Source organism: Molothrus aeneus, chromosome 4 (genome assembly GCF_037042795.1).
Source record: "Molothrus aeneus isolate 106 chromosome 4, BPBGC_Maene_1.0, whole genome shotgun sequence".
In the NCBI taxonomy this organism is placed as follows: domain Eukaryota; kingdom Metazoa; phylum Chordata; class Aves; order Passeriformes; family Icteridae; genus Molothrus; species Molothrus aeneus.
In genome coordinates this window covers 43,411,499-43,432,033 of record NC_089649.1, presented here as the reverse complement: position 1 = coordinate 43,432,033, position 20,535 = coordinate 43,411,499, and the positions used below count along the sequence as shown (strand labels likewise).

The window sequence follows — 20,535 nt, the reverse complement described above, 5'->3', positions numbered from 1 at the left end:
ACATATTGACCTTTTTTTGCAACAATTTTGTTTTTCACAACTGAATTAGGAAAGCTGCATAAATCTCTTACGTAAACTTGAAGAGAAAAATATATATGGATGGTTACTTGACCTGGGAAAAAAACAAACCTAAGAAAAAGTAATCAGACCACTCCCTCAGTGTTTGTGAGGGATCTCAAGTACGTGTGCAGCAAATTAATAAGAAAAACCACACCCATTGCCATTGTATCTTTCTATGTAAAATAAAAGGCAGCTAAACAAAATCCCAACATTGCAAATAGCTACAAGCATTTCTTCAGTGAAATGGTCACTGTGCCTAGAGCAGGAGCAGCAGGGGGAAGGCAATAAACTGATATTAAAAATAGATATGTCTATCTGTAACAAAAGCAAATTAAACTTGATTGGTGAAGGTTGAATCAATAAACAATCACATTCATCACTTTTTGTATATTAGGGCAGACACAGTAAGACAGTTATTGGGGGTTTTGCTTTTAAAGAGCTTTGTTTATTTTAGTCAATAGCAGCATAGGCATTCAGGCTCTGGACCGACATCTATGGAATTTAGCTGTCCTTTTGCAATTGTAAAGCAATTTCAAGTGTGGAAATGTGGATTGTCTTGCACAAGGGACATTACTTAACTGTTACTAGTCTACATTGCCTTGTTCTACATATGCTAAAGTGGGACAAGACTAATTAAGCAAGTAAACTGATTTTTAAATTAGGCAGTAATTTGATTATGGATGTTACATAACTTCATTCCACATAAATCCTAACAATCCCCTGGCAGGTTGAGGTGTGCACTCAGAAACAGGCGATAGGCTCCTTACAGTACAGACTGCAACATCTGACTTTGTTCAATTATCTTTTATGAATCAAATGGCCCAGGAAGTGCATTTCACACATGCATTTTTCACTGATTTAAATTGTGTTGTTATATTTGGTTTGAATAGATTCACTATTGGTTTCAACAGATTTCAATATTCATAGCTGAGATTAAAAATGGACCCTGGTAGTACAATCATGCTAACACACTTCTGCTTGCATGCTTCAGTTAAAAAAAGAAATTAGATGTACAACTAGACTGGCCCTTGTTTAATCAGTGGGATGTTGATTTTTGTGTGCTCTCAATTTTTCAGTGTTACATCCCCCTTTACTGCTTCTGGCTGTGCTACTACAGGCATTGTTCTAAGACCTAGAGTATCAGTACTTCATTTTCTTCAACCAGAAGCCGTGTTTATTTATCAGCTGCTAAAATTATTTGGTAAATAGCATCCCTGTGTAGAAAACACAGGAGTTGGAACTGTAAGCTAGTCCCAGCAATGCAGCCAGTGGCACAGATAAAATTACTGCCTCTGACATTATCTGCTTCCTAGGATACTAGAGTGCTACTACTTCTCTCTAAACAACCTTTCTTTCTTAACTTGAATTGCAGACAATGGTGTAATCTGACTTGGCTTCCTTTCCCCAACTTCAAAAAAAAACCAACCAAAACAACCCAACTGCCTTATGATAATAGTTTTAACTACCAGTTTACAAAATCAGAAGAAATCAGTTTTGCAGACACAGTCTATTTGGAAATGAAAGCACTGTGGTATCTAACATGCATGATGTCTCAGACTGAAGTATGAAATCAGTACATGTGTACTTTGGTGACAGAAGGTATCTTTTCTTTATTGAATTAGTATTTTTTTTTGAGACAACAGAAAAATCTGTATTAAAAAACCACATTTGTTAACAGGCCAAGAAAGAGCTTCAGCAAAAGAGTTATAAATCAGTAGCAAGACATTCTTGGCTCAGATCTTGTTTCAGATATTTCCCCAAGACCTTGTTTCTGTGACTATATATGACACTTGGTATGTTATTTTATAAAAGGGCATATCAGACATATCCTCACATTATACCAGAACAATAGCAATTAATTTTAAGTGCTTATGAAAAAATAACAGAATTGTATTGTCCCAGATGGTCTTCTTACACCCAATTCTTTTTGATGCTTGGTAGGTGCCATTATAACTTGTGTTCCTTGGGATTTTAATCTAAATAAACCAAACCAAAAAACCCAAAAATTAACAAGCCCCCAATGAACAACACACCAAGAATACTGCCAAGACTGAAGAGATCTAGAACTAACTGCTGAACTCATTTGGCAGAAACAGCTGAAATCACACCAGACACTTGTGAGGATACATTTCTGGTCAGCAGAACTGCTGGTTACAAAGCAAGAAAGTCTGCTGTGAGATAGGGTCCTTCACTGTTAGAAACACTTTGCCATTTCTATAGAGCCATTAGATTTTTGAAGAAAGGAGACTGAGTAATCTCTTTCCAGAAGCATCTTCTCAAGGAGGACACCAATTGGGACAAGCAGCTTCCAGCACGGAGAGGAGCAGGGCTACCAAGGGCTGCAGGGATCTGGGCACTCCCGCAGGTAAGTCTCTGTATGGCCATTGTACACCTCCATCAGCGTGGTGCACACTGTCAGCTAATGGGCACAGGGGGGGAAGAGGAAAAAAGAAAATCAACCACATTACAGGAATTAGTGAAAAACTCTCTCTGATAAGCTGAACAGTTCTACAAGCATTTACCTTCTTCAGTCAACAACATGCAAGTATGAATTGTCTGTGTTCTCAGTCAAGAATGCTGCTTCTACTTAACACAGGAACTAAACTTCATCATTCAAGAAGTCTTAAAAACTATTTCCTTCAGATTTTTTTTCCTAAACACCAAAATTTCAATTCCAGACTAAAACCTCTTGTGTTGCAAGAGTAATGTGCCTGTAGTATGCCTAAATCATGAGGTATATTAACTTGTTTTATGTGAATTACAAAGACATAGATCACACATTAACTCTGCTTAGAAGGGTGCTCAAGATGTCTGCAGAGCAGCTGCTGCCTCAAACCAGGACCAGCTACTATGAGGAAAGGGCTCAGGCTACTGAGAATTTTAAAGCTGTACGGCCTTTGGAAAATAGCTATTCCAGCAATTACATTTTGCTTTCACAAAGTAATATGAAATTTGTTTTTACACACATGTTTTCACTTAAAAACCTCTGAATGTACCACTGAAGCCTCCTCCTTATATATACAGTAGTTAGTGGTCTGCTCCCCACTCTAAACTTCCTGCAAAAATAGAAGCATTACCTTATTGAGCACAGGCTTTGTGGAGAGAACATCATAAATTGCAGGTAGGGAGAGATTCTGAAAGAAAATAATACACTGATATTAAGGGGCATTACCTGTTAATGTAACTGCTGAGAACTAACTTTTTTACACTTCACTCAAATAACACAATGCAGTTTTAAGAGTACAAGATACCCATAACACTTTGATATCAGAAGAATGTGGGCTGCAAAAATTTGACCAGACCAGATCTTAGTAGAGCATGGCACACTTAAGTGTGTTTGCTGCCCCAGAGTGCGTATTTTAATTTCACTGGTAAAACTACCCTAAAAACACCAAAAGTCTTTCTCGAGGTATCTCTGGGTGTACCCTCCTGCATATGCAACTGCTGGAGATACTTTCAGAAAACCCACCTAGATGAAATGAATGCCCAAAACAAACAAACCAACCAACCAAACCAAAAAGAATCCCGAAAACCCAATCCCCCCTATAACCACAACTAAAACCCAAACCAAAAAACAATACCCCAAAAAACCCCAAACAAATAAACAAAAAACCCACAAACCTTCCCCATGTAAAGAGGCAGCTTCTTCTAACCCAGAAGCAGAGACAAGTTACCACAAAATCATCAGCCACTTGTGTCATTACAGCTGAGCTTGAAAATAACCTGAATGCTCCTGGCTGTGTCAAGTCAGTAGTGCAAGCTGGGAGTTTCATACCAGCAGGATATGAGGTATTTGGAGGATGATTACCTCTTGTGTTGTCTGGTTCAGGCATTTCATTGCAGGTCCTCTACGATTATCCAGCACCAGTGGAGGCTTCCAGCGATCGTAGTTGGTTTCTACCACATACCATGTACCCTTCTTGATATCAAGGCTGGAAAAGAGGTCTAAGTTGGTGCTTTGCTTCTCTAAATATATAGCAAGTACACATATACAATATATACTATATACAGATACATTATATTTTTAGACTTGCTGTGGTATTTTTCAATGATGGTAAAGAAGTGAGTTCTTGTACAACAGAAGTCACAAGAAACAGAGCACACAATTAGAGGTGGAACCTGTCCTCTTCCGGAAGGCTGAGTCAGGTGTCAGGTCAAGCATACTCACTCCCAGATATCCAGAGCAGCTGTCCTGGATCGAGTTATCACACACCCTTCTCCAGAATTTCTGCCTCCCAGAATAAAGTAAGCTGGAGCCAGCAATCTTGTTTTTGCCAGTCTATCTTTTGCATCCTGGTAACTGTGGGTAAGATAATGTTGGACATTAAATCCTATAAATGGTTCAAGTACTGAAGAGCAAGTTCCACAGACCCATGACAAGTTTGGGTAGTTAAGCCTTTCTTCCCTTTTCATGCACATATGAGGAAACAGGATCATGATAAAGGAACACATTTAAGCAAAGCTTCTTGTCTCATTTTGTACCTAAAGTAAGATTGTTTAGAGGTGCTCTCTGCACTTTTTCTACACTTGAAATATGAGTAAAATGATGACATACTGTGTCATATTCCACTGAATTGATTTATTACATAACAGCTTTGTTTCTTCTTACTTCCTACAATGTACTAGTACCTGTTGGATGTGCTTTGATGCAGAATGCTGTAACCCATTTTGATTACCAAAAGGCTTATCAGCAAAAAAAGAAGTTTGAGGAAAAAATATTTGAGGGATCACGTGTGATGCTTTGCCTCCTGCTCCAGAGTACCAGCAACACCAGTATTTAAAGTTAAGGCCACTAGGAAGGTATCTATATCACTGGATATTAAGCATACATCTACAGTATTCATGCTAGTTGAATGCAAAGCAGACTAAAGAAGCATAATATTTAGAGGGAGAGGGAATACCTTGTAGCATTCTCTAATACAGTTCTTGTAAGAAAGCCCATCCACATACCATCTCTTCTACCAAGAAACCATTCAAAGATTCCTGCAAAATATCAGAATAATTAGTTTTCAGACAGTTCACTCATGCTACTCTAACTTCCACAGCTGGTTTTAAAATAAGCTGTGTTTTATCTAACTCATCTGCAATCTTTTCACCATTTGTGTGCCTGTTTATTAAGGTAACTGGTTTGCCCAGGTCTGGAAAACTTGTGCAGAAATAATGAAAGAAATGAGCATTACTCACCCACATAACCACCATCAAGACTGAAACGCTCATTCATTGTCAGAGTGAACAAGTTCTGAAAAGCATTAAACAAGCCAACCTTCAGCCACTGACAGCCCACAAGTACCAGTAATAAACAAGAGGCAGCATTGCAATTTAGATGTCAATTGAGCTGCTTGTTTGTCAGGCTCTTCCCCTTTGAGTAACAGACTGCAAGATCAAGCTCATGTAGAGAAGAACCTAATTTATCAGGGCTTGAATAAGTAGAAATTAGTTTTCTGAACTGGCAGACAATCAGCACAGCAAGTCAAGCCTGTGGCCATTTTTTCCTCTTGGTCTGTGCTGCATTGCTGAATTAGAAGTTTTCCTTTCCCTGCTGTATGTCACCTTCTTCTCAGACCTCTGAGTACTATTCTAGTTTGAAGGCAGATTTTTAAGTCTCAGTGCTAAGCACACCCTGCTATGTTACTGCTATTTGCATGGGCATGCAGCTGCACACACTTCAGTCCATGCTAACTGAACGCACAATTCAAACTCAAATCTCAGTCTCCTGCAACTAATGTTTCAGACAAAAACTGAATTCAGCTACCCCAGATTTCAGGTGCCTATTAAATGAAAACCCAAGGAAAAAAATCTTAAAATGCAGGACTGCCTTTTCCAAGAAGGATTGGAGAAAGAATTAAATAGCACAAGTGTGCTGTTCCCCCTCTGGGATCACAGCATTAGCTATTAGCCAGCAAGAAACTCTAACCACCTCAGCACTTCTTATTCACTCTCGTTCATATTCAAAATTCAATGCTGTTTTTAAGAACTGTCCAAACAGAAACATTTCATTTAGTCAATCTCCTTTCACAAGGAAGGGTGCAGCATTTTTTTCTTTTATCTGTCTTCAAGTAGCTATGCTGTGCACCAGAACAACTTAGAGATCATTTATTGGAAAACATCCCAAGGCACAGCATGAAAGCAGAAAAATTTAAATATTAAAGGAAAGTCTGAAGCATTTGTAACAAACTGACAAGGCTCCATTCCCATACTTACTGGTTTGACTCCAGACACCATGCCTATGTATCCTGCAAAATTTGTGGACTTGAACACTGTTTTGTTGTTTCTCTGAAAGTCCAAGAGTACCACTAAAGGCTTCAGTTCCCGAGTTAACGTCCAGGAATTATTTTTAACATCCCACCTGCAGAAGACAGTACAGCACTTGAAACTTCCCTCAGTAGTTTTCAAAGCTTCCCTTCACAGCATGCATTCACCCTGTGTATGATGCCTGTCCTCTGATCTAACTCACAACAGGCAAGATCACTGCTCTGTAGTTACCTGAGCAGCACCAGCAAGGAACAACTAAGAACTCTAAATGCAGAGGCTGGCAGTGAAAAGAACTAAGTTTTGTTTGAACCAGGAGCATATTGCTCAGGATTAAACAGCACCACCATCACAGCTGGTTTGTTTTGAACACACAACTTTGTTCTCTACCTGCTGGCAAAGGCAGCTACAGCTACTGCCTGTGACACCAAACCTCAAATTCTTATTTTTCAAAGGCAGAAGAGAAACCATGTACTACTGGATTTGCTCTACATGAAGGGAAGTACCAATTCTAGTTTGTAAAATTAGCCAGACCAATTTGGAGGCAAAAGGTTGATACAGAGCACTTAGCAGACTGTTAAATTCTCTGGAAATAATCCAGACTCTGGGAGCAGCTTTGAAAGTTTGCTTAATTTTCAGGAAGCATGTTCACAGTATTTCTGGCAAGTCAGAGAAGTCCAACACAAGCCAAACCAAGGGACAGGTGGAGTCACAGTAGACAATGGGTGAGCTTTTAATAGGTAGGTAAGAATTTTAATAAAGATGAGCATTTAAATTCCAATTGTGCATTGAGCATCATCAGTATGAATGATGTTACAAAATATACTGGGGTAATAAAAGCAAATGCTGAACTATCTGATCAGGGGCATGAAAGGAGAACTAATGAGAGCTGGGCAACAAACTACAGAGTTTGTGTGGAAATGAAGAATGAGGGGAAGTGTCAGTGGAGCACAGTACAGTAACTGGGGGGGAGGAGTGGGGAGGAAGCATTAAAATGCCATGCCACTCCGTGTCACTGCATATATTAAAATTGATGCTTCATCCCATCATGTAAAGAACAAGATATACTGTGCCTCAGAGATCAGGTTACATGATCAGGGCCATTCTTTGGTTTGACACAGTTTGAACTGCAGCTGAGAAAAAAAGTAAGTAGCAAAACACAGCTATTCTTGATGCATTTGGGGCAGTTTGACATAAGATCAAACCATGACACTAGAATATCCTGATCTTTTAATTTTAGCCGCTTTTTCCAACACACAATGGAGAATTACTTGTCACAGTCTTACAGACATCCAAAGAAGACTCAAAGAATGTATGTAGCTATTTAAAGTTCAGCTTGCTTTTTCTTTGAGTTTAAAAAAAAGTTACAAGTTTAGGTACTTACCCTAGGAAGAGTCCAAAATCCAAGTTTCTGGCATGGTACAGCTTCCCTATACAACAATAAATAATTAAATACAATTTTCCAAACAAATGGACAAATTTCAGCTTAGAAACCCAAGTAATGAGTAAGCAGTCAAATACCTGGGAAAGTGTGCAAAGAAAATAGCATTCTCTATTTGCCCTTTTCATAACCACAATATAATGATGGGTTTTTATTGGTCAGAGAAGTGTTTTGCCATAACTGAAATCAAGTCATCTTGCAAACTGCTGTCCATCTCAGCCTCTAATCTTTCCACATTATCTTAACGCAATGGCAACACCTTGAGCTTCTTCTAAAAGTGAGATGTTTGTAAGCCCTCTGAGAATCCCTTAGAAACTTCCTAAGTTGGAACAGGTGCAGACAAGGGCTGCAGAACTAAGAAGGAGAATGAAAGAGTCTCTTTTCTCAGAAGAGACTGTCCATTTTCTCTACCAGCATACACATGCAGTATCTAGAAACTAGATGCAAAATCCTGCATGGCGCTGAGAAAGTTTCAAGTGTGTTGCTGGTGTTTCTTTCCCCCAGAAAAACAAATACCACCTCTTAAAAAAACCCCAACACCCCAATCACAAAAAACTCACCATCCAACAAAACCAAACCCAAATTATCTTTGAAAGTATTTTTGTCCTTTTTTTTAAACCTAAGACACTTATGAACTCTTATTCCCTTTCTCAAGGAATACCTTTACTTATCTGTCCTTAGGCATTATTATTACCTTAGGGATTATTATTACCTTTCATGAATATACCTATTATTACCTTTTATTAACAGACCTTATTGGCTGCAGTTGAGGAGGACTGTATTTGCATAACTGAGGTGGACCCTCTTCTACATAAAAGAAAACTGTTAACATTATTTTGGATTGCATTACCTGTTTTATCTTCTGCCACTATTGATGTACATACAGTAAAAATTTCATAAAAAATGTTAAAAATAACGATTTCCCCTAGAAAAAAAAAGAAACAAAGTTCAGTAGTTTGAAACTTGCCATGAACAGAAAAAATTGTTAGAAAAAAAGCATAGTGCAAATTCATTATTCTGTAATATTTCTGTTAAACATTTCAATTTAAATCTCCTTTAATCTTTAAAATGACTGGTTCAGCAAAATCAAGAGCTTCCTGAAAAGCAAATAGAGGGATCAGAATCCCCTGACTTTCTGCCTCACCATGCACAAAGCTGACAGTCATTGCTACTTCCTCCTCTGAAAACCCCAAAACAAGCTATAAAATTCACTTTAAAGCAGAAAGCTGCTATATGCACCACTACTGCCATGTAAGAACTACTGCTAGCAGCAGGTGTAGTGCTCCTGAACGAGGGAAGCAGTGCAAACAGGCAGTGCTCCTTCTCTGTCTCAGTTCTGGAAGAACTCAGTGCCTACTCATCTGGAATGGCATTCTTTTGCAGGAGGTACAGAGGGAAGGCAGAAGGACATGGCAGGGACCACAAGGGAAAGAAAGCACAGCAGGAAACTGAGCCTTGACTTCTTTCTATGTCAACAGCAGACACACAGCAGAGTGCAAAACCAACAAGAATAAAGGATTCCCTCAAATTCTGGTGCACACAGCTGAGACTTGCTCCACTTCCCAAAACCTAGGAGTGAGAACTTACAGCTCTACAGAGCAGTCCCAGCCTGATAAAAGGCTTATGTGATTTATTCCATTCTTCTCTAAAACACTGTTCTTGTTTAGGGTGAGGTGTAATTTATTGCTTTAACTATTAAGTAATGATTTATTAAAGTCACAACTAACTGCATATTGGTAAACACATTAATTTTAAATGAGTCTGTATTCCTAGCTTTCCACTATGTTAATCAAGTGTTGGAAACTGTTACCCAAAGGAATCCCAGAGGAATTTGCAATCCCTTGGAGCTCTTCATTGAAAGGATAAGGAAGTGTAGCAGTCAGATGAGCCTGAAAGGAAAAGTTTTTTTTTGTATGATATATGTTTAAATTAACAGTATTTTGTTACTTTCAACAAATGTCTCCTCAACAGGCACACTTTACTCCCAGCTATTGAGTGTTTAATTTCTCTGCAGCCTGTAGAACTTGAGGATGTTTGCAGAGTACTTGGAAGATAAGTATACACCTAAGGGAAGTAAAACTCCTACTTATCAAAACAGTGACGTGAGCAATGGACATGAGCACAGCCTCTCTTTGCAGCAACAGACAGAGAAGTGAAATAGGACTTGTATACATTAAAAGCTCAACTGCAATGGAGCTCAATGTCAGTGTTTATGGGCATCCTTGACTTTCACATGTTGGCATGGCAACCTGTAAAAGCTGCATTTATGTCCACTCAGGCACACAGGGATAAGCTGTAACTAAAGATGGGGTAGAGATCTGACCCTTGGCTGTCTCTAACCCTATACTGCTTTCTCCTGTTCCATGCCAAAGCATATTCTAATCAGAATCAAATTAATTTTTAAGGTGAGACCTGGTCAAAGTTGTACCTGTAACCAGACATTTATTACAGTTTTCAAAACCTGATTTTACTCTACTGTTTAAAAGAAGTTGAACACGGTAAAAAAATTCAGTCAAGTGTTTTGCTACAGAAACTAAGGCTGTTGCATATTTGTCTAGTGGTACTAATCCAAACTTGAAAAGATCTTAGGAAAAATTAGAGGAGGAAGAGACCTGCATCCTGCATTTTTTGTTTAATGGTTTCAGTCATTCAGAGTAGACAACAAGGCAAAATTTCAGAGTGACTGTTTGAAATAACATTTTTGTTCTGTTCCTGAAATGGAATTAAGAACTTGTAAATTAATAATTTTGAAAGTTCTTAATTGCCAGATTCAGAAGCATTCTAATTCTGTAGTCAGGGCATACAGTAATAAAATAATTAAGCTGAAAATACTTACTATTTTGTTATCCACTATGTCAACAACTTTGCCACTGGGAAAGAAGGTATTTGCTATATCTTTAATATTCTGGACCACAGTCTTCAGCTAAAAAGAGCAAGGACTTTTGTTGAATAGAAGTTCTTAAGCATAAGAATTGCTTAAGATAAATACTAACAGAACTCTTTGACAGACTTTTGAAAAAAAAACTTTGTTGAGAAAAATACATGTTTAAATAAAGTGCTAAATGTCACCTTCTTAGTGAGACAAATACCCCCAAGTCCCCACTAGAATCACTCTTCAAGCTTTGTTCAAGTAACTTTCTTGATTAATTCCAATGTGTCCTTCTACCAGAAATAACAAATTACAGGAAAGCCATCCTTATCTTCTGCTCCTTTGAACACATTTTAATACTCTGCACTCTTCTATCTTTCAGAATGTTAATTTCAAGCTCTTTGCTTAAGCACTGATGTTACTGAAGACAAAAACACTCAATAAACTTCTTATGAAAGCACATGCTTTTGATCTGCAACATGTAAATGTCACAAATAAGAGTTCCACTCCATGTGATCAAGCTCCAAAGTACACAGGAGATAAAACTCTTCAGAATTTAAGGCGAAACCTGAAGCTTCCAACGCCTTTTAAAATAAATATCAGCATGTAAGTAGAGTTTGTCTGGCTTTCAGAGTGGAAAGTCCAAAGTCAAGGGATAGAGAAAAAAAGCCCTAGCCTTGTTTGAGAAATTAAAAATTACTCAACTCAATTTTCATCCATCTTCACCACAGCTGTTTTAAGCAGTTTGAAATAGGCTCAAATATTAAAAAAAAATATTTGTGCTGTGTAAACACCAGTGCCACAACCAGCATTCCTGAAAAAGGTAGGAAGCTCTTAATTTGCCCCTTGCCATTTCATCATCTCACACAGCATTTTGAGAGAAGTAGGGAGGTGCAGAGAGGAAATGCTGCCTCAGTTTCACTTCAGTTTACCAAGGCTGTTCCTTTGGTGTATTGCTCCCTCTTCATTCTGCACCACCTCACCACTAAGGAGATTTGATAAATAGAATGGCACATGCTTGTTGATGGCACACTGGTTTTTACACCTCTACGTCCCAAACACCAGTGTCTCTACACTTGATGCTGCTAGCTTAAGTGTTAAGCAGAAAAAAAAAATTTACTCAAGCTATTATTTTGAACTGGAATCATATTAGAAAAGTCAACAGGAAATATTATCTCTTTCAGATACTTTCAGCACATGTATTCCTTTAAAAGCTTTTCTCAAAACAAAAGGCTATGTGCTAGTTTTGTATCTGCTAAGCTTCAGAGCAGCTCTGCATTTCTTACCTCTGTCTTTTTGTCACGCATCAAGTCATCCCACCTTCTGCTGGGAGGTAAATCAAGATTTATGACATATGTGGGTATGTTACCTTTGAACCTGAGAGAAAAACACCAGAGATCAAATTTAAAGAAGGCTCTGAAAAAACATTTGACAAAATAGGTGCTTCCCACCTGTAACTAGCATTTTTTAGACCTGCAACAGGAACAAGTTTCAAGAAAAAAACCCTGTTCAGACTTGCAAATCACAACTTCTCTGTAATTTGCTAGACAAGTTGAATCAGATTACTTACGTTGGTCCTGAAGGAGGGTACATTTTACTCCTACACTCTTCTCCATACTGCAAAGACAATGAAACATTACTATTTAGCTTCTTTGTAAACACTATTATTCTAGTAGACTTAGTTTTCAATTGAACCTTTAGGACTAGTCAGTTAATTCAAAGTCTTGGGACTTTGGAAAGAGGAAAATAGAGGACGAGGGACCAGCAGCGACTTCCCCATGCTGTCTGACAGACCTCTAGACAATTTGTCTAATGTACTCCATGGCAAGCAGAAGGGTACGATAAATATACAAATTGTATATATTTTTACTCCATATAATTTAATGAAGAGCCCTTCAAAAGTATATTCTTTATACAAGTTCAAGAACCTCAGATCTCAGTATGGACCAGTCTGTTCTCTTTGTCTAATTCATAATCCCATTTTATAGTGTCATTCCTAATTTAGTATTAAGCTGCACTGTACAGCTGGAGTAGGGAAAGCAGAATGAACTTTGGGCAATCCCTCAGCTGGTGGAATGAGCTGAGGATTCAGTGTGGAGAAGTGGTGCTGAAGTGGGGCTAAACATTACATGGGGTGCAATTCAGGAATGTAACTAAAAAATATACCTTTATTCCTGGGAGCATGGCTAGTTACAAATGAAAGTTTGAGAACTATTTTAGATGTACTCAAAGTGAATGCAAGGTTGTTTTTCTATCAATTACATAAAGCATGCATATAAATATAATAAACATATGCATATACATGCCACAGTTGTAATTCTATGTTCTAGCCAGTGACATACAAGCAAATGCCTACTGGCCACCCACACTTGTGCTTCAAGCCAGTTGACAGCAGGCCAGGTTTGGTCCCAAAACTATGTGAGAAGTTCAGTAAGCTCCTTAGAGTCTAATATATCTCACTAAGAAAAAGGAAAGGTACATGTGCTGTTCTGGGAGCCCATAGAAAAGCTCCCAAAGCACAATTGTTTGGGAGAGAGAACACAAACAAAATATGGAGTGATCCTTCCACCACTACTTCCTTTCCTCCCCACCCTTGATTTCCAGTATTTATTAGGCTGTATTAATTAGATTACTAGTGTGTCCTTGAAAGGCATTCTGGTTCCAGTGAAAACTGTGACAACATCTCCAGCACCTATGTAACTGGGACAAAGAAGTTAACTCATGTCAATGTTCTCTTTGGGCTAATCTCATTATCTGTTTTTAATGCATTAATATAGAAAACACAATGTCTTACACAATGCCACGGACTTGAAACAGCTTAATTTGTTACAACTGGAAACAGCGATTCTAAATTGGGATTGATTTCTCCGTGTTATAATGTTATCTCTTTCTACTGTTTCCAGTTGGTGGGAGAAAGCAGGAGATGAATTTTGGGTTTCCAACACATGAGGTGAAGGTATAGGGCCAGCAGCTTTGTGTTTCCTAGATTTCACTGTAGTGCAGTCAACAGCCTTTGCACAGCTGGAACAAAAAGTCAAATACAAAAGGCCATTTAATTTTCAAAGTGAGGAAGCATCAAAACAAGGAGGGTAGGAGGGATATCAGATGACTAATTAGGCAACAGAAGTCAGAGGTTTTGTGCAAAGCCAGACAAATGCTTAACAGTATTGATGGAACTGTCCTATGCAATTTTCCATCCTGCAATTCTAAAATCCATCAGAAAGAAGTGACATTACATTTACACCCTACTGGAATGCATGTACACATTTGGAGCTTCAGGAAATATCTCCATCAAAAATATGTTTCCTTGACAGATAAAGCTTCTAATAAAAAAGTTATCCAAAGTGCATCAGAATTCCATTACTCTGTCAATAGAGCCCATGCTCACAGAGGAAACAGTGGCACCTGTGCAAAACTGATTTCAGAGGATTTTAAACTAAAGGTGCAAAACGTTATGTCACTCCTGGCACCCTCCCCTGAGATTTTAATCCTGTATCTGCACCTATTTTTATCTTCCCAGTGCTTTGCAGCCTAAGCTACAAAAAACGGCAAGGAACGCAACAGATAAAGGGATAGAGAACAGAGAAAATGCTCCCTCCTTACATGTGGTATTTTTAGATTTCTAACCTGTCTATGTATAAAGCAAGGTAAAGACGTCAGTAATTCCTAAAACAACCTGTACATCTTTCAAAACTGATTGAGGTGTCTGAAGAAATTAGAGCTAATAATAACTGTTCCTTTAGGTAAACCATTACGTCATAGAATATCCTGAGTTAGAAGGTACCCACAAAGGATGATCAAGTCCAACTCCTGGCCCTGCATGGGGCAAGTCCAAGAGCCCCACCCTGTGCCTGAGAACATGTCCAAATGCATCTTCATCTCTGACAGGTGGTGCCCCTCCGGCCTCAGTGAAAAACTTTTTCCTAATATCCAATTTCAACCTTCCCTGACACATCTTCAGGCCATTCCCTCAGGTCCTATTGTTGATCAGCAACAAGAAAAGATCAGTGAAGGGATCAGTGTCTGCCCTGTGCTTCCCCTTCTGAGGAGCTGTAGACTGCAATGAGGTCTCCCCTCAGTCTCTTCTCCAATGAGAACAAACCAAGTGACTGCAACAGCTCCTGGCACATAGGCAGCAACTTAAAAAGATGTCAAGACAATCAGAAAACTAGAAGTGGGGTGTTTTGTTGTTTTGTTTTTTTTTACACAAAGTTCTAACAAGAAATTAAAAAAAAAGTTATCTTTTGCAACCAGCTAAAGATTATCTGCAAAGCTTTCTGAGAAGGCAAAAAAAAAAAAAAAAGAGACACCTAAAGAATTTTCCAGAATCAGCAGAAAATCCATCAAGCACTTTTTATAACCAGAGTAAAATAAGCAGCTATGAAGTTATCACTGTGGTCAGTGGGGCTCTCCTCTCTGCAGAGGCTTGACACTGGAAGAAGAACAATAAATGCTGTCCAAGAATGTGACAAGCCAGAGGTCATCCCCTAGAAAAAGCTATTGGCAGCTGGACCCAGACAGCAGATTACCACTATAAATGTGCTTTTCAAACACCCACGGAACCCCCTAAGAGCAATACAGCTACTCTTGAATGGTGATTTAATGCTCCGTTTGTTTTGCTTTTTAAAATGTACTCTAACCAGTAGGTTGAATATCTTGATTATCTTACATATTGCCAACTTTGAAATTGAGATGTATGTAATGACACAAAACCAGACGGGTGACAGCATGGGATTGAAACATTAACAGGAGGATAATGCAGTGGAGGAGAAGTAGAACATGGTATGGGGAAATATGGAAATAAAAAGTGGAAGTATCACAGAAGATTCATATTTTGACTGATTGTATATAAAAAAAAAGTGGAACAGAAACAAGTAACTTAGCAAGCTGTTGAGATGAACTGGGTGAGCTGTAAAAAATATCAAGTAGTAACAGTTATTATTGACTGGAGTACAGAAAATTAATGCATGGTTTAATAACTGCTGAATAAATATTTTGACACCTAACCTGATTTCATTAATATGAAATAGACTGAATGTAAGTTGTCCAGTCTAAGGAATACCAGCACTTCCTTTATTTCTTTATTTTTGAGATAGACCATCTCTGGCATCCCTCCTTAATATTTATGTATTTTATATTTTTCACCTTCCTATGTAAAAGCAAATAGAAAATTACCTCTTTGAGCTATTAAGTATAAATCCAGCTTTTCAGTCAATCTGTAATATTGAGCATCCTTTTTGGTCTATGAACTCTGTGATCTAACACATTTTCCTCTCTGCTGCTCTTCCCTCATGGGATAATGCCAATGCAACACCATTGTGCTGCAGGAGTCCCAATGCTGTTCACCTTTCTGAACACAGAGGTTAAGAGTACTCTTGGAGTACAAGAAACAATGACAAGGCAACCTAAACTGCAGTTTGGACAAAAAGGTCAGCATGGCTGAGGGGGCCTCAGTGAAAGCTAAAGGGACTGACAGTCTGCACCTCTGAGATGCAATTCAAGGCATTTATCTTCTGTGTTCTTTGTTAATGAGATGAACTCAGTGGCACTTAGGAAGAATTCTTCAGCATGTAAAGCAACCCTGCATCTCAAACAAAAATAAAATATCCAAGCCTAATATCTGGCTGCACAGCAGCACAACCTGGATACACAGCGGATATTGTGCAAGTGCAAAGATGTAGCAAGTGAAATCACATGCAAATCAAGCTCTCATGCTACTACTTTGCTGACAGCTGGCACTTTCTCCTACAACTCCATACTCCGGGATACTTTTGGCTAAAATTCTGAAGGTGTTTTAAGCTGCAGATAGCAGTAGGAAGCTGCTCTTGGCTGGTAGGATGGGACTGGAAGAAAGGAAGAGAGGGGAGAGAGAAAAGCCAAATCCTGTGTACTAAAAGATGCTAAGGGAACACTGGCCATCCGCATGCCCACAGTCATTTCTGCAGCTCTCCCCTTTCACAAAACCCATACTAACTTTCCCAAAATCAATGCAATTTGCTAAAAAAAAAAAAAGAAAAGAAAAAAGAAAATACTTGGAACAAACTAAAGAATAAAAGACATAAAAGAGGTAGTATGTTCCTAAAATATTTAAAAATAGACTGCAAAAAATATTTTGAAACCCAGAGATATTTAAAACCTGTTCTCTTCATAGAGGACGAGTAAATTTAGGAACTTCAAGAGATGAAAGGATGCTTCACTGCTTCAGGAATACACCAGGAAACAGGAGCAACTGTTTACATGCCCAGGAGATGGAAGCCAGCCTGCTCCAAACGACTACCCCCGCCTTCCCAATTCCACCAAAAGTTAAATATTTCATTTGTTCAGTTAAAAATACCCAAACGGCCGACAGAGCAAGAAAGGACACCAAGGCCACCTGCTCCACGCTCCTCCCCTCGCTGAGCCACAGCACACACACTCAGCAGATTCACAACCGTGCGCTTTTCCAGCAAGCCCCTCGAACTTCCCTTCTGGAGATCGCCGCTGCGGTGCAGCAGGGCAACACTGACACTACAGAGGGGCACGGACCCGAGCGCAGGAGCGAGCAAGGGCTCGCACAGCCCCTGCCGCCGCTCCCGCAGGAGCCCTGCCCGGCCTGGGGAGCCCGTGGGGGCAGCGAGGCGCTGCCGCGCATCCACACGCGTGGATCCCGAGGCTCGCCCGGCCTCCCGCCTCGGGAAGGGCGGCGGCCGCATCCCCCCCGCCAGCCCCGGCGCCGTCCGCTCCCGCCGGCCCCGCTCTCCGCCGCCCGTCCCCCGCCAGGCTCACCGGGTCCGGCGCCCAGGCGGGCTGCGCCAGCAGCAGCAGCGCCAGCAGCGCCCGGGCGGCCATGGTCCTGCCCGGCTCCGCTCCGAGCGGCGCTTCCCGGAGCCGCGGCCACATGACACAGCCCCGCCCGCCGGGGGCGGGAGCGCCGGCACGGCCCGACCCAGCCCGGCGCGGCACTGCACGGCCCCGCCCGTGCTGTTATGGTGAAGCTCAGCAGGTCAGTTCCAGTCGCCCTTCCACAAATGGCAACTTCCGCACAGGAGAGTCTGAAATAGAATCGCCTCTCTCTGGCAATGCTGGGAGAAAACCCGTGGCACCAGTTTTCACTTTGGCAGTAGTGCGGTTTTTAATTACTCTGTGTCCTGCGCGGCTGTGTGGTGATGCCTATATAACTCAGGTCAAAGTTACAAGGTGGTTACATAGCTTGAGTTATAAGATATAACCTGATATAACCTGAATCATAGCTTTTACCTGGTGTAAATAACCTGATATAAATAACTTTCTAGACAATGTAATGGCTGGTATATGGTTAAGTAGTTGCTTAATGCTGTACAGACAAAAAAAAAACTTAAGAAAAAACTCACCAGGTGGATGGGAGGTAAGTATAGTGCTAATAAAAAATTGGCAAATGTAAAGCCAATTAGCCACAAAATGAAGAATTTAGACTGGCTAAGGAACAGACAGACCAAGGAACACTGTAACTGTGCATGCTCTGAAGACAAAGTTGAAAAGTTCAGATACGAAGAAGGACCTTGGGAAGCCTTCATCAAAAACCCCCGACAACCCCTGAATTGGGGAGACACAAATGCAGTGCAAAAGAACGCTCTAATAACATAAGATCACACTATGTTAATTAGTTCCAGCACATGTGTGACGATGTTGTAGTGACATAGCAATACTAAGCAATACTTAATGTATAAATACACCACAGCACTTGACACGGGTGGGTGAGTTAGGAGGAGATATCCCCCTCACCACCAGCGCTGCAATAAACAAATACCTGCTCTACAGATATCGGCCCATGGGGATTTATTTCCTGCCTATCTTTTGAGCATCAGTGGTAATGAAAGATGCCAGGCAGGCACATTCTTGGAGAAGGATTTTTCTCCATCTTGCAGCTTAGGAGTGCAGGAACTGGGCAACTGGGGAGACAGACTAATGGTATGAGATGCATCCATCTGTAAGTGCCTTCTAATTATTATTTAAATGATATCTATTTCATAGAATTAGAGAGTAGTTTGAGTTGGAAGAGACCTTAAAGCTCCAAGCTGCCTGCTATGGGCAGGGCCACCTTCCACTATACCAGGCTGTTGTAACATCAAGTACAAATCAGCATCCAAATTAAGTGTGTACTGTCATTTTAGTACGAGCATTATCATTTTAGTGTGAGCAAACAAACGCTTCATGAGTGTGTACAGTGGCAACAGTTGGTGGAAGCACCATGAAAAATACCATGAAAAAGTACTCAAAACCTTCCAGGATGCCTGTGTTTTAGCCTGTCTCGTGTGCTCTGTGCAATGCCTAAGCCACGACACGTGTTTTTAGGCACACAGTAAAGAAGTGATGCAGTCTCCACATCGTGACTTAACTGCCTGTGCAATTAACTCTCTTACAAAACCAAGTGGGGGTGGCAAGAAAAAAAGGGAAGCCTTGGCAGACAGTTGATTGCAAAGCTGTGTGGAACTGCAAAAATTAAGAAACGGGAAAGGATAAAAAATATACTGTAGTGTGGGAAAGCCCTGGGAGGAGAGCATGCAACAGTGTAGTAAGGAGCCAGCTCAGAGCAGAAGCTGGGAATTACACAGAGCTTTAGAGACCAAGGCATAAAAACATTTAAGCAGAGGTGAAAGAAGATACAGGATCAATCTGTGGATTCGGAAACTGAGGAAAACTACAGTGTAACAGGATAAACCTTGAGATTTTCATGGGAGTGCTCTTTAAAAACAGGACATCAGGCAGTTTCTCTAGGGTTTGGAAAATATTTTCAGTTGAAAATAAATACATGTAGAACAATAATCCTGTGTTTACTTCCAGATATCTGAATATACTATTATTGGCTATGGTAAGAAAGAGTCTGATTAAGTTGGTCCTGCTATTTTCTGAACATCTTTTGGTCATCTTTTATATCTGGGGTGAACAGCTGTTAGGGACTTCATTATCTTTGTCTAGATGCTTTACCACCTTTAGTACATTTTTAACAGGGGAAAATAAACAATGACTTTGGAAAATTAAAATCTCTTTCCAAATGCTCTGAAGATAAAATGATGTCATTGTCACATTACACAGTGTAATTTTTTGAGGCCTCTTTTTGATTCTGGTTTAGTTCTTTCACTGGTAAAGAAATTCTCAGTTTAAGAAACAGTTACCTTCCAGCACCAGTCACCTTCTCTGGCTATGGCTATTCTGCTGTGTTCCTATCACAATGCCTTGCCTTCAGGGTCCACACCAGCACCTTAGGCTGGGTTAGTCTAGGTTTCTTCTGTCAGTTTTTAAAAATCTAAGAAGGAAAATGCTTCTTAAGATGTACAGTTAGCCTGCTAACTGTACTGACGGCTGATCTCACTGAAACTTAGCATTTATGTCCACCCTTCTGCTCTCTCATACTCATCTATCCAGTACTGTATTACCACTCTCCAGATCTGTTCCTTCCCCCCTAAGTAGGGGCTGCCCAAATTACTTTCCCCTTTTTTCTGTTTCAGTTAAATTAAAGCTCCTTGTGTTAACACTACTGTCAGGATGTAGTGTCTTCAAGATGACTCCATGAATACCTCCATTGGGAAAACCTCCAAAAAGACTCAGAGCAACAGTTAAATAAATACACTGATCTTCACTGCTTTGTTATACCATTGATTTCACTTTCTTGGGCCTAATTTCCAGTGAATTCCCCAGATTCCTGTTCCTGTGCTGTCTCAGAACACATTTTCTCAAGATTCTAGAGTATCATAGTCCCAACATACAGGGCAACCCCATTGTTACTAAAATACTCTTATTATCTGCAAGGCTGCCAGTCCTTTGCCAATTCTACAACTTCCTCTCCTACCAGGGACAGTCCCATTTCATTTGCTCTGCCACTGCTTTTTACTTCACTTACTCACCTCTCTGTGACAAACACAAAACACAAAAGTTCTGTTTTCCCCTTACTATCACTTAT

The 20,535-nt window shown here is 40.0% G+C and overlaps 1 protein-coding gene across 1 annotated transcript; it reads right to left on the bottom strand.

Moving 5' to 3' along the window:
* Nucleotides 1-1,645: 1,645 nt before the first annotated feature.
* ASAH1 (N-acylsphingosine amidohydrolase 1) lies at nt 1,646-17,505 on the bottom strand. Its single transcript, XM_066548365.1, has 14 exons — nt 17,385-17,505; nt 12,190-12,236; nt 11,906-11,996; nt 10,587-10,673; nt 9,561-9,639; nt 8,601-8,675; nt 7,694-7,739; nt 6,262-6,406; nt 5,245-5,299; nt 4,962-5,043; nt 4,229-4,360; nt 3,869-3,992; nt 3,138-3,194; nt 1,646-2,479 (listed from the first exon to the last, which is right to left on the bottom strand). Exons 1-14 carry the CDS (start codon nt 17,496-17,498, stop codon nt 2,390-2,392), a joined length of 1,224 nt encoding a protein of 407 aa, XP_066404462.1. The 5' UTR covers nt 17,499-17,505; the 3' UTR covers nt 1,646-2,389.
* Nucleotides 17,506-20,535: the final 3,030 nt, after the last annotated feature.